General features: G+C 47.3%; 1 protein-coding gene across 7 annotated transcripts in view; it reads left to right on the forward strand.

The window, feature by feature from the left end:
- CHD2 (chromodomain helicase DNA binding protein 2) overlaps positions 1 to 12469 on the forward strand; it is a 284189-nt gene extending 271720 nt beyond the window's left edge. For 6 of the 7 annotated variants that reach the window (XM_065734015.1, XM_065734009.1, XM_065734011.1 and 3 more), the window contains 12 exons: positions 311 to 450; positions 846 to 987; positions 1129 to 1279; positions 2578 to 2700; positions 3520 to 3648; positions 4393 to 4533; positions 5678 to 5809; positions 7343 to 7521; positions 7930 to 8029; positions 8237 to 8462; positions 8829 to 9078; positions 9276 to 12469. In XM_065734015.1, the coding sequence (XP_065590087.1) occupies positions 311 to 450; positions 846 to 987; positions 1129 to 1279; positions 2578 to 2700; positions 3520 to 3648; positions 4393 to 4533; positions 5678 to 5809; positions 7343 to 7521; positions 7930 to 8029; positions 8237 to 8462; positions 8829 to 9078; positions 9276 to 9609 (2047 nt within the window). In that variant the 3' untranslated portion in view covers positions 9610 to 12469. The remainder of the gene's footprint in view (positions 1 to 310; positions 451 to 845; positions 988 to 1128; positions 1280 to 2577; positions 2701 to 3519; positions 3649 to 4392; positions 4534 to 5677; positions 5810 to 7342; positions 7522 to 7929; positions 8030 to 8236; positions 8463 to 8828; positions 9079 to 9275) is intronic. The other variant, XM_065734013.1, reaches the window with a different exon arrangement.
- Positions 12470 to 12679: the final 210 nt, after the last annotated feature.

Consider the following 12679-nt stretch of genomic DNA (forward strand, 5'->3'; position numbering starts at 1 on the left):
GCATAAAGCACACTGGACAGGTTGGTTTTCTGGCTGTGCCAGAGCTAGACAGTTCTCACCTTTGCTTTAACACTATAAAAGCCAAAGGACTGGGTCAGCTCTACTACATCCACACTACGTTGCAGTTGTCAGAACTAAAAAAAAGAAGACTAAAACTGTTTCTTGTGCCAGCTCCACTCATGAAGGTTTCATGCCTTCATACACACACAGCATTCATTCAGAAGCTGTGACATGCTTGCTCAGGGAGCAACTGGGATAAGAAATGCTGCATCAAATACAAAACTTGCCGTTTGTTTTTCCCCTTCTCCAGGCTGGAGTGCATTGCCCGGGATGCTGAGCTGGTGGATAAATCTGTGGCTGATCTGAAACGTTTAGGGGAACTCATCCACAACAGCTGTGTGTCAGCAATGCAGGAATACGAGGAGCAGCTGAAAGAAAACCCAGGTGAAGGTAAGCAGGATGTTTTTGGTGATAAAATAATGAGAAGCCATTCCCTTCCTGCTGAACGGGGCGGCCGTGCCACGCTGCAACTTCTTCCATCATCCCATCTCCATCAGGCAGCTGTTGCCAGCAGAGATAAACTGGGGTGTGGAGACACAGGGCTGGATTTCCCACTGGGTCTCTGCCTGCTTCTGACTGAGGCAGTACTCTGGCATACTTAGGTGTATTTTTAAGGTGAGGGGTGCTTGAGTTGCAAAGTGAATTGATGATGATAATTTATATAGGGGCTTTCTTTTTAAAGAAATGGTGAGTAAGGTGTTGATCTCTGTGTGTCCATCTAGGCATTGTTGGTTTTCTTTCCACACAAAAACATCCATTCCTAGTTGTTGTGTTTTGTTATTAAGCAGGGAAAGGGCCTGGGAAAAGAAGAGGTCCTACCATCAAGATCTCTGGTGTCCAAGTCAATGTGAAATCCATCATCCAGCACGAAGAGGAGTTTGAAATGCTGCATAAATCCATCCCTGCAGACCCAGAGGAAAGAAAGAAGTGAGTTTGAACGGCCGAGTGGGCAACACAGAAACAGGCTCGGGGAATTTGGATTTTATAGTGAAGAGAGACTAGCCTAGATACGTGGATTTGCTTTACCCCTGCAGCATTGAAAGTAGCTCATGTTTGCAATGCCTTCAGGTACCGCCTGACGTGCCGAGTCAAAGCTGCCCATTTCGATGTAGACTGGGGAGTGGAGGAGGATTCTCGCTTGTTAGTGGGGATTTACGAGCATGGTTATGGAAACTGGGAACTAATTAAAACAGATCCGGAATTGAAGTTATCTGATAAGGTAGGTGCTTTGCATGTTGCTTATATTGGGTCCATTACAGTCTTCATAGAGGAGCACGCTTGATTTAGCCCAGAAACAGATGTTTGTTTGTAGGCACTCCAAAAGTAATAATAAATAATAACAAGGAAAACAGCAACCTCTGTGGAATGCAGCTTGCTTGATGGAAAGCAGAGTTGTCTGATTTGATTGGCAGTAAATCTTCTCTGAACAGTACCATATGCACCACACTGAAATGATGCAGGAAGAAAATGGTAACGCTGACATATGTGGTTCCATGCACAAAATAGAGGGTGCACTGCATAATTGTGACTTGATATTTCCTTGAGCGTCTCACAAGGAGCTGAGGTTGAATTTCTGTGCTGTATGGAAGTTATTTTTCACAGATTTTACACTGCTTATGTCAGGAGTGGTCTGCGTTAGCTTTGAGGGTACAGTTCCGTGACTGGCTGTGACAGCGAAGCCAGCTGGAAAGCATCTACCTAGTTCCTCTGCTCCTCAGTCATTCCCATAAGAGCTCTTTATAAGGGCCACACTGAAATGATCCTGGCTAAAAATAAGCTGCCATCCTTTATGTCAGCACCGTGAACTGCAGCACTGGGCTGGGGCACTGCATCAGCTTGGCTGCCAATGTGCTTCATTCCCATGACATCCCCTCTAGAGCCTTCAGCAAAGGTCAGACTGTGGCCGAGGGCCTTCCTACGTGAAGCTTCAGGGAGGGAGTTTTACAATTGCCTGAGACACACCATCCAATTTCCAATGAAATAAAGAAGTAACCTTAGCTGGCGAGCTGAAATACGTCTTCCGCAAAGCAGTTCCTTGCAGCCTTGTTTTCCAATAAAAGTTCTGCATTTGTACGTTGCTGTACCAATGTCTGAGGCCACCAGAGGGCTGCTGTGACAAGGCTGTGACAAGCAAATCTGGTGAATCAAAGGGAACGGACTCAGGATTGCAGTGCAAGGTCCCAAATATACTTTGCAGGGCTTTTTTGTTTTTTTCCTCTTTGCACTTAGAAGATTGCAGAGAATCTGGAGAGCTGCCCTGGGGTCCTTTCACCTGCAAAATACCCCAGGGAGAGATTCTTGCTTGGAGCTTTGCTTTTATGGCTAGATAGGGAGAGTCTGTGCCAAGATCCTCAGGGGGAAGGAAATGCTTGAGCCTTGTAGTTCCCCCTAAAAGGTGCAGCATCTCCAGCCATTTGCTGGACCTGAAAGGTGTGCTGCTGGTGTGTAATTCTTTTGCCAAGGTTTGATATGTACATTTGAATGTTTTTTGTTTTTTTTTTTACTTCTTTATCAAAGATCCTACCTGTTGAGACAGATAAGAAACCTCAGGGCAAACAGCTCCAGACCCGAGTTGATTATCTGTTGAAACTGCTGAAGAAGGATCTGGAGAAGAAAGAGAACATGAAAGATGGGGAAGAGGTGAGACACAGCTGCTCGGCTCAAGGTTTTTTGGGACGAGGGGTTGGTTGGTAATAGGAGGCAAGACAGCCCTTGTGGCTGTGTCCCTGAGTTTCTCCTACATGAAAGAATATTGATGTGTCTGCTGATTGCATTGTGATGCTGAAATGATAATTGGTGGGGGACAAGTAATTAATTACTGCACTTACTGAAGGACTCTAATTCCATGACAAATTTGCAGCCTCTCTCACTTAGAGAAAAAACTCTGCAAGTTGAGTGTGCACACCACTGATGCGGAGCAGGATGCCTCATGCCCTGTTTAGTAAGCTATTTCTGAGAACTGGATCCTGCTGCAACTTACAAAAAATAAAAAATAAAGATTAAGCAAGTCTGGGTGCTGAAAACTCCCTCAATTCTCAGCAAGGGGCACTTCAGGCTATTCAAACAGGACATAAATTGTCCTGGAATGTATGTACATTTATAAATATATTTTGTTTTCCTTTTCTCCTACTGGAAGTTGCACCATGATTTGCTCTGGTAAATATCCATGAATTGCCTAGTGTCAGTGGGAATCAGTCACCTTACTGTCATTGGTCCGTATGCACCACTCTGTAGGGGCTGGTGAAATTTAAGAGGTTAAGGGAATATCTCAAACAATTCCTCTTTCTGGCTGATGTTTGTTTGTCTGATTTTGTCTGTGGCCCACCAAGCTTTCTTGTGGTTCCTCAGGCATCCTGGCACCCTGCAGGACCTGCAGCTGTTAGCGAGGCATTCAGGAGATGCCTCGAGGAAGCAGCTGTAGGTATTTGCTTGCTCTCACTTGTTCTGTCTTCTCTCCAGGGCAAGCTAAAGAAGAGGAAACCACGAGTAAAGAAAGAGAACAAGGCTCCCAAAGTCAAAGATGAGCATGGGAACGAGCTCTCCCCTCCTCGGCACTCAGACAACCAGTCAGAAGAAGGTGAAGTCAAGGTGAGTCTGCTCGGGTAGCAGCTTTTCCAGGTTTCCTCAGACTGCATTGTTACTACAGGATCTCAGCTTGAGAAGCAGCCCTGGCAAGTGCCCTGTGGGGTCAAGGGGAGCTGCAGAGTGCATTCCCACAGGACACTAGCAAACTTAGAAAAAAAACCCACATACAACTGAAAGGTGAAAGACTGACCTTTCCCACCTGCCCTTTTAGGTCAGTACTTGAGGTGTTTTGGGGACAGTGCTGGAAGGGCCACGCACATCCACATGCTGACCTGGAGGAGAGGTGTTCTCAGGACAAAGTCTTTTGCCCTTATAAAGGAGAGAATGAAGGATTGTTTCCCTCTCCTTTTCAGTATATCAGCCAGTGGTGAAGCTGGAGTTTACCAAGGTCATACTGTTGCTTAGGAAACCTTCTGTCATTGAGTGGTTTGGCTTGTAGTCTAAGGCTTTTTGTTCGTGTTCTGATCAGTATCTACCTTACAGACTGAGCGTTCTCCAGCACAGCTGGCATAGGGAAGTGGTGCTTATCTGAAGTCTGCCAGGGGCTTGTATAATTTTTATGCCCTCTTGTTCAAGGCTGTTTGGGTGGATTGCAGCACTAGCCTTGCTGTCGGGTTAAAGAGGTGTGAGGGCAAATTTGGATGGATCTCAACAAATGCTTGCTTTTCAAAGATGCATGTTTTATGGAAGAATGTGTATGTGAGGTGAAGGACTCCAGCTTTGACTGTGCCGTGACTGATTTCCTAGGATGATGGCTTGGACAAGAGCCCAGTGAAAAAGAAACAGAAGAAGAAAGAGAACAAAGAGAACAAGGAAAAACAGACAAGCACTAAGAAAGAAAAGGAAAGCGATAAAGAGAAAAAGAAGACAAAAGAAAAGAAAGAGAAGGTATGCAATATTCTTGTGAGCAGTTGGATAGGGAAGTCTGAGCAGAAGGGTAAGCTGTGAGTCCTATTAAAGGCCCTATGTGAAGAGTCATTAATGAAACACTGGAGTGAGACCTTATCCATTTTCCAGCCCTCCCGAACTTCTTAGTGTGTAGAACTGCAGTAGAGTGGAAAAAGCAGTATGTCCTACGCCTTGTGAAAAAGGAGCTAAAAGGAAGAGAAGATTTTGTTGGACTGCCTGTGAAGTACAGCTGTCCCTGAGACAGCAGTGTGGCTCAGTAGTTGATGTTAAGGAAGAAAGGGTGTAGAGCGTGGAGCATTCAGTTCGAAGTTCAGCTGTGATTTATGCCAGGATTGGCAGCTACTTGTCCACATTCCTAATATTTAAATTCACCCCAAATAACCTAGCAGACCATTCTGCCAAGACTGTGGATTAACCTTGTGACTGTTCAGGACTCATCAGAATGAGTGTTTCAACACCAGTGGTATTGTCGTAGGCTACAGTGTCCCTCAGATTTTGTGTACAACTGCCTTTAGGCTGGATTCAGATTGGAAGAGAGGTAAAATGTTCTGGTATGATTACCTGACATACCTGTCCAGTGAGCAGGTATGTACTGTGTGCCCACTGTGTTTTGACACTGAGGTCATGAGTACAAACCAAGGAGCTTTATTGTGTGTGTAGGGGAAAGTTTGCTTTCTGTGATTTTGCGTGTGGTTTTGACTGCAGATAAGCCATATAAGTCAAAATTTACACTTAATTTAAATCTGAGGTCGCTTTCCAGAGCGACTAGTTTGAGAATGCTGTGTGAAGTTGCAAGTCTTCATAGACTACTCCAGGCTCTTTGCAAGGGGCATATATTCTTCAGCTTAACCTCTCTCTTCCAACACTGTTTTCTCTCTCCATGAGTATAACCATAATATTCAGGTCTACAACATTGGCTCTGAGTTCCCTCTGCTCCCTCAGGGATGACATAAAGCTAAACAGAGGCATTACAGCAAAACAGTTTGAAATCTTGGGAGGAAGGTTGTAGGAGCTGTGCCCAGGGTTTAACAACTGCCAGTAACAATAGTGTGCAGGCTATTACTTGGATCACTTGGGATTCTGCAGACTGGTTCATTGTGTGATATAATTTGTCCTTGTAAAGCCTAAAGGTGAAGCCAAATCTGGAAGTAAAGGGAAGAGATCGCAAGGTCCTGTCCACATTACAGCAGGGAGTGAACCAGTCCCCATTGGAGAAGATGAGGATGATGATCTGGACCAAGAAACATTCAGCATAGTGAGTATTTTCCACAGGAGATGGGTTGGTAGTGGCAGAGCTCCCTAGTAAGCCAGAGTTTGCTTGTACTTTATCTGAGGGTATGTTTTAGGTATCAGCGGTGATCCATATATCTACTTCAGCAAGGAGAGATCCTCCTCATAGAGTCCCACAGCAATTTCTTCTAGCTGGTCTGAAGCATGGCATAACAGCCCTGCTGTACATGGCACCTCAACAGGATGAAATGTCAAAGCTCAGAGGAGTTCTCTCTTTCAGTTGATCATATCATAGAATCGTAGAATGGCCTGGGTTGAAAAGGACCTCAGAGATCATCCAGTTTCAACCCCCCTGCTGTGGGCAGGGTCACCAAGCACTAGAGCAGGCTGCCCAGAGCCACATCCAGCCTTGCCTTGAACGCTTCCAGGGGTGGGGCATCCGCAACCTCTCTGGGCAACCTGTTCCAGCACATCACCACCCTCTGAGTGAACAACTTCCTCCTAATATCTAACCTAAACCTCCCCCATCTTAGTTTAAAGCCACTCCCCCTTGTCCTATCATGATCAACCCATGTAAGCAGTCACTCCCCCTCCCGTTTATATGCTCCTTCAAGAACTGGAAGGATAAACTCCCACTGCTCCCTTGGCAGCCTGGGTCACAGGCCATGCTGCAGCCTGATGTGGCAGTCTTGTCTGCTGCAGGAGCCAAGGAGCCATTGGGGCTGTTCTAGGTGGCAGAATACACGGGGACTCTAAGAGTGACCTTGTATGGCTGTAGTTGGTACAGAGTTGTGTAAGCACATCCCTAGCTGTGTAAATGCTCTGGGAGCAAACATGCCTGCAAGGCTTATAAAAAATAGCCTTGTATTAAAAGTTGTTGTGACAGATGCTCTGTTGCCTGACTTACATAATGAAATGCCGAAATATCAGTTTTTAAAAACAGTTCTGTGCTTTGAAATCTGTGTATTTTTAAATCTGTGTATTCCCTATAGGCCCTGTGTTATCTTTGTGGCTTTTTTTTTTCCCTTTTATTTTCCCTCTGTGGTGCATGAAAGGTCCAGTCAGGCAGTTGAAACCTGTCTGATGTACTGTCTGTGCAAAGAGCTGACGCCTCCAGTAGAAAAAGGTGGTGCTTTCATCTCATGTCTCCTGGTCTTAATAAAAGCAATAGATTAAAGCAAACACAGGCTGGGATGGACAGGGAGGCTATTGAGAGCACTAATTCAGCTGGGGCTGCTCGTTCAGCGTGTTGATGCTCAGTTCTACTTCCCTGCCTGCCCTGGGATCAGCCCATGTGTGTTTACTGTTCACAAAGCAAATTGTTCACCTCTAAAAGGCTGAGGGGATGGCGGAGATGGAGATTCTCATCTTCTCCTCGTTATCTTCTGCAGCATGTCTAACAAATTGCTGCTTTCAGAGCTGATTTCTCCTTGCCTGACGGTTAGATAAAGCTAACATCTCATGCTAATGAACATCTTTCAGCTCTGTCTGATTAACAAGGGAACAGTGCAGAGCCCTTTGCCAAATGAATCGCTTTCTACTCTGTTTCCTTCTCAAGTGCAAGGAAAGGATGAGACCAGTGAAAAAAGCACTGAAACAACTTGATAAGCCTGATAAGGGACTGACGGTTCAAGAGCAGCTGGAGCACACACGCAACTGCCTCCTAAAAATTGGGGACCGCATCTCTGAGTGCCTTAAAGCCTACTCTGACCAGGATCTCATCAAGCTGTGGAGAAGGTGAGGGATAATTTCGTTTTCTGTTGCTAATCTGTGCTATTTCAAAATGGCACTCGTCGGCTGCTGGGTGTGAGATGTGGAAGAGTGTACTCTTTGCTTCTTACTGAGTGTAAGAGAAACCTCATGTTCTGTAGCCCATTCAGTCCTTGACCAGCCTCTGGTGAGGGTTCTGTCTACAGGTTGTGCTGGTTTCATTTAAATTGATTTCAGAGAGTGCTTAGAGAAACTAGTGCAGAACCCTTATTTTACTTTGAAGGGCTTGGTTCCAGCTCTCCTGAAACATCCTGTTCTGAGCTGGAATGTGACTGCTTTCCTTAGAGGGCAGAACTGATTTGGTGTCTGTTTGAAAGCAGATGACAGTTGAACAGCTCACGTAGCAGTTAACAGCAGAAGTTCATGTCCTTCCAGGAACCTATGGATATTTGTGTCGAAGTTCACAGAATTTGATGCCAGAAAACTGCACAAGCTCTACAAGATGGCTCATAAGAAAAGGTCGCAGGAAGAGGAGGTGAGATGTGAAGCACCTTTCCTCTGGGTGTGTTCTTTAACACTTGTTGCACTTGCCCATGCTCGGGCACAGATGCTTCTCAAGGAGGTAGGTGGCCCACAGAACGGGGGATCTCCAGTCCAGGGCCTGACAGATTGGGCCACTGCTCACATAGTCTGAGTCTTGTGGTTGAAGAGCAGCTGAGCCCCTCTCTCTTGCCCCTCGCAGGAGCAGAAAAAGAAAGAAGACATGGCCAGCATGCCCAGCATGAAGAAGCCGTTCCGCCCGGAGCCTTCGGGCTCCAGCCGTGATCCTGCCATGTCCCAGTCTCATGTGCCTCACAATCCTCATTCCCAGAAGCTCCACATGCCCCCATCCCATGCCCAGCAGCAGATGCACGGGCACCCACGTGAAAGCTACGGCCATCCCCCCAAGAGACACTTCAGCAACACAGGTGAGTGCTGGGGAACCAAAAGCATTGCTAACCCTAGTGGTTGTTTGCTCTTGGACACAGATCATGGCTGCGAGGGTTTAATGGTGATGGGATAGAATGTACTTCATTGCTGTACTTACTGCTGGACTAGAAAACGTGATGGAGGAGTCAGGAAAGAGGAGTGAGGAAAGTATAAAAACAGGAGAGAATGAGATTTACTAGGATAATAGGAAGTACAAGGGATAAAATAGGATCCGTATAACTTAGGGAAGAAATCGTCTTCGGGAGCAACAGAAAGACCTGATAACCTTTTAGAGAATTGAGCAAATAAGTAGTAGGTTTAAATTAAAGCATGGAGTGCACTTATCAACGCTTTCCTCGTTGCAGACCGAGGAGAGTGGCAGCGAGATCGAAAATTCAGCTACAGTAGCAACAGCAACCAGATGTGGGGGGGGGAGCGGCATCACCAGTATGAGCAGCACTGGTACAAGGACCACCACTACGGGGACCGGCGATCTCGTGGAGACCCCCACCGAAGCTCTGGGAACTACAGACCAAATAACCTCTCCCGCAAGAGGCCGTACGAGCAGTACAGCAGTGACCGAGACCACAGAGGCCACCGGGATTACTATGACAGGTAATTGCAGTTCCACTCGAGAGGGCTGGCAGGGTTTGCAGCAGTGCACCCAGCCACAGTGGACAAGCTTTCATAGAGTCGTTAAGGTTGGAAAAGACCTCTGAGAGCATCTAGTCGAGCTGTCAACCCACCCACGGTGCCCGCTAAATCATGTCCCTTGGGGAACTGACCTCCACCCCTCCGTTTTCTCTCTGCAGGCACCACCACGACTCCAAGCGCCGACGGTCCGATGAGTTCAGGCCTCAGAATTACCACCAGCAGGATTTCCGACGGATGTCTGATCACAGGCCGCCCATGGGATACCATGGCCAGGGACCTTCGGACCACTACCGGTCCTTCCACACAGACAAACCAGGAGACTACAAACAGCCTCTTCCTCCACCTCACCCCTCAATGTCGGACCCTCGCTCACCCCCCTCTCAGAAATCTCCTCATGATTCCAAGTCACCTCTCGATCACAGGTCACCTCTGGATAGGTCGCTAGAACAGAAAAATAATCCAGATTATAACTGGAACATTAGGAAAACGTAAAGTGACTGAGGAGGGGGGAAACACATCTTGAAAGACTTGGATGCAACAACCAGAAACTCTGAACATGCTGCTATCATCTTGCTGGGTCAAGGAGGATTTCGGAGGAGCAGGTGGAGGAAGACTCAGTTCTGATTTGGGTTCCCATTTCGCTCCCTCCCTTCCCCTTTCCCCTTTCTCTCATTGAATGTTGGAAGCAGACTTGCCTCATTCTTTTCCTTTGGTTTGTTTTCCCCAGTCCAACGGACACTTTGAGAATTTTCCTCAGCCGCAGTGTTTCCCCAAAGCCGAGAAGATGGATCAGTGCTGCTTAGGATTGTGCCAGAAGGCTGTGTGCCTGCTCGGCCTTGATGTTACGTGACAGATGCTGCTCTGGGATTGGGGATGAACTGGTTGGGCTGGGCTTTGTGTGTAACCAGCATAGGTCCGTGGATGGTATATTCCAAGAGGGATGGGAGAGTCCCTCCGCATCCAAGCTGTTCTTGTCACAAGGGCTTGGTTGAAAGAGGGACTCTGTGTCCCTACAGTGACTCCAAAGGAGTTGGATCCATGCTGGTGACAATCCATCACTTTTCAGGACTCATTATCATTTCTCGTGTCGTTATCCATTTCAAGAAACTGGCTCTGCTCTGATTGCCATTGCATCCCCTGCCACAGAAGAGCAGAAAGAGGGGGATCCAGGGCTGGAACTAGCAGATCTTGACTCTGGGAGGTTCTGGGATATGTGAAAAAAGGCAGATTTCTGTAGCAAAGGCTTACTTTGAGCAAGTAGGAAAGAAACTTGTGTAACAGCAGTATTTCCTAGTGTGCAGGAATTCATAACAAGACCCCTCTTCTCTCCTGACACGGGCAGCTTGGATATCCAGGAATTAACACAGGTGCTGGCTGGGAGCTGTGAGTTACCAGGACAAGAGATGGCTCTTGGCATCCGGGGACCCCGAAGCACCTAATGCTGGGCAGGTGATTTCTCTCTGTGCTTCACAAAATGGTGATCACAAAGCTTTACTACAACCAAAACACAAGGGGTGGCAGCACAGAGTTGGATGGCAGTGCTGTGGGCTATCTCTGTGTGAGGAGTGGTCCCACCTGGCACCTTTCTGCCACTGTTCAGCAGTCTGAGTTGGAGATGTGCCTGCGGGCTTAGCACTTAAATGAGGTGGGAGAAAACGAAGAATTCAGGACTTGGTACTTAAAAGTTCCTGGTGCAAATGTCTTAGAGGCCCAGCGTGGCAGAGGGAGAAGAGGGGTTTGCAGCCCAGCTCAGCGGGCTTCAAAGCAAACATTCCTCCAAGTGTGAAGAGTCATGGCAAATGACACACAAGTGTCCAGCCAGCAGTGTGGGGAGTGGTTCCTCACAGGTTGCTGGCCAGAAGTCAGTGTGGCCGTTTCTTTTGAGGTTTTAGGTCTTTGTCAGTACTACTGCATCCCTGCAAAGAACAAAGCTCTCCCAGCAGCTAGGCTACCCAGAGCCTGGGGTGTGGGGTTGCTTTGTCTCCCAGAGTTCAGTATTAAAGATCAGGCTGTTCAGGCTGCTCTTCTTGGTGGGGGGCAGAAGTTGGGGCTCTGTTAAGATGCCAGTATATGTCCTTAATAAGCTGTGATGTCCTTTCCCTGATATCTGAGGGGTGTTGAGGGCTGGCCTCCCTGCTTCAGGTGCTTTGGAAAGCGCATATGAATAGACACTAACCCCCACTGTCTCCCCTCCACGCGGTGCCGGAGGTGTTGAGGCCACACATTACCGCTGCCTTTCTCACTAAGCTGTGATTGCACTTGCTGTGGTATTCAACAAAGAGGTCCTTTCTTTTCAGAGGTATTAGCTTTTAAAGTTAAAAAATGGAAGAAACCTCACAGAGGTGAAGAGAAATTGCTCTTTTCATTCACATTCACACGGTGGTGCTATCACGACGGGAAGTTTGTGCCATACAAGTCGTAGCAGAGGCAGTGCCGGCTAGACCAGTGTTAGTGGTGCAGGATAACTGAACTCCAACAAGAGGCACTTCTGAGCCCGTGCAAGAGGGGTTCTGCTCATCCCAGGCTCCAAGCATGAGGCAGTTTGTGGTTTCTTAAAACCAGTGCAACAGTGGAAGCGTTGCCTGTAGCCAGCATAGAGTGGTCCCCACTGTCACGTTGGCTTTGCCTCTGAGCAGTCCTGTTTCTGCTCGCTCACAATGGATGGCTCTTCACTGGACTTCATGCAGCTGTAGGGAAAGTCTTCGCCGGGTTTGCATGCACACATTTTGTCCCCTCAAAATAGGGACCAGACGTAGTCACTGGGTGTGAATGGGACTGGAGGAGGGGACACATCCACGGCCATAAACGTCACTGCGGTGTCTGTGTCAGCATCTGGTGCAGCTCTTCTGAGCCAGCTGTGGGGTTTCCTCTATCCTCTGTGCGGGAAAAAGTAGCAACGCGCTGGGTCTGTGCATCCATTTGTCTGTTTCATTTGTTTGTCTATCTGTTTGTCTGTCTTATTAAGAAGGTTTTTTTCAGCCCGGGCCCTTGGAGACGTCATGAGTTCAGCCGAAGGAAGCCCTGCAGAGCAGACGGGCACTGCCCAACCGAGGTGGCTCTCTGAGGTCCCCAACGTAAACAGTTTTAAGTGACCCACACACGAATGCTCCTCTGCTTTCACTCATTTCCTCCTGACCTCCACCTCCCTCCAGGGAGAGAAGGACTCTTTACTGTAAAAGTCTTTTAAACCTGTTGACTAAAAGAACAGTAATTAATATTAATTTATATTTGTGAGAGAAAAAAAGAGAAAAAATGCCACTGTCCTAGTGATTTCTGATGTAAATATGTTGTTTATATAGTATGTATTAAATTTTCCTACATTGTAAAACTGCTGTACTTTTGATTCTTGTATATTAAAAAGTGTCGCTGAGGTTTTCAGAACTGTGCCAGGCCACATGCGAGGTGCGAGGTGATGGGCGCTGGGAATTGGGGCCATCACGCGATGGTGGGGCCCTTCCCTGCGTGCTGGGATGGGGGTTCTCTCTGTGCAGGAACGAGCACTGTCCAAGGTGTTCTTCTCAGCTGCTTCACGTTATTTTGTTCTCTGCGGTGACAGAGCAGT

The sequence above is a fragment of the Cyrtonyx montezumae genome, unplaced genomic scaffold, assembly GCF_038088225.1.
Source record: "Cyrtonyx montezumae isolate F1298 unplaced genomic scaffold, pur_monq_1.0 scaffold_17, whole genome shotgun sequence".
NCBI lineage: Eukaryota > Metazoa > Chordata > Aves > Galliformes > Odontophoridae > Cyrtonyx > Cyrtonyx montezumae.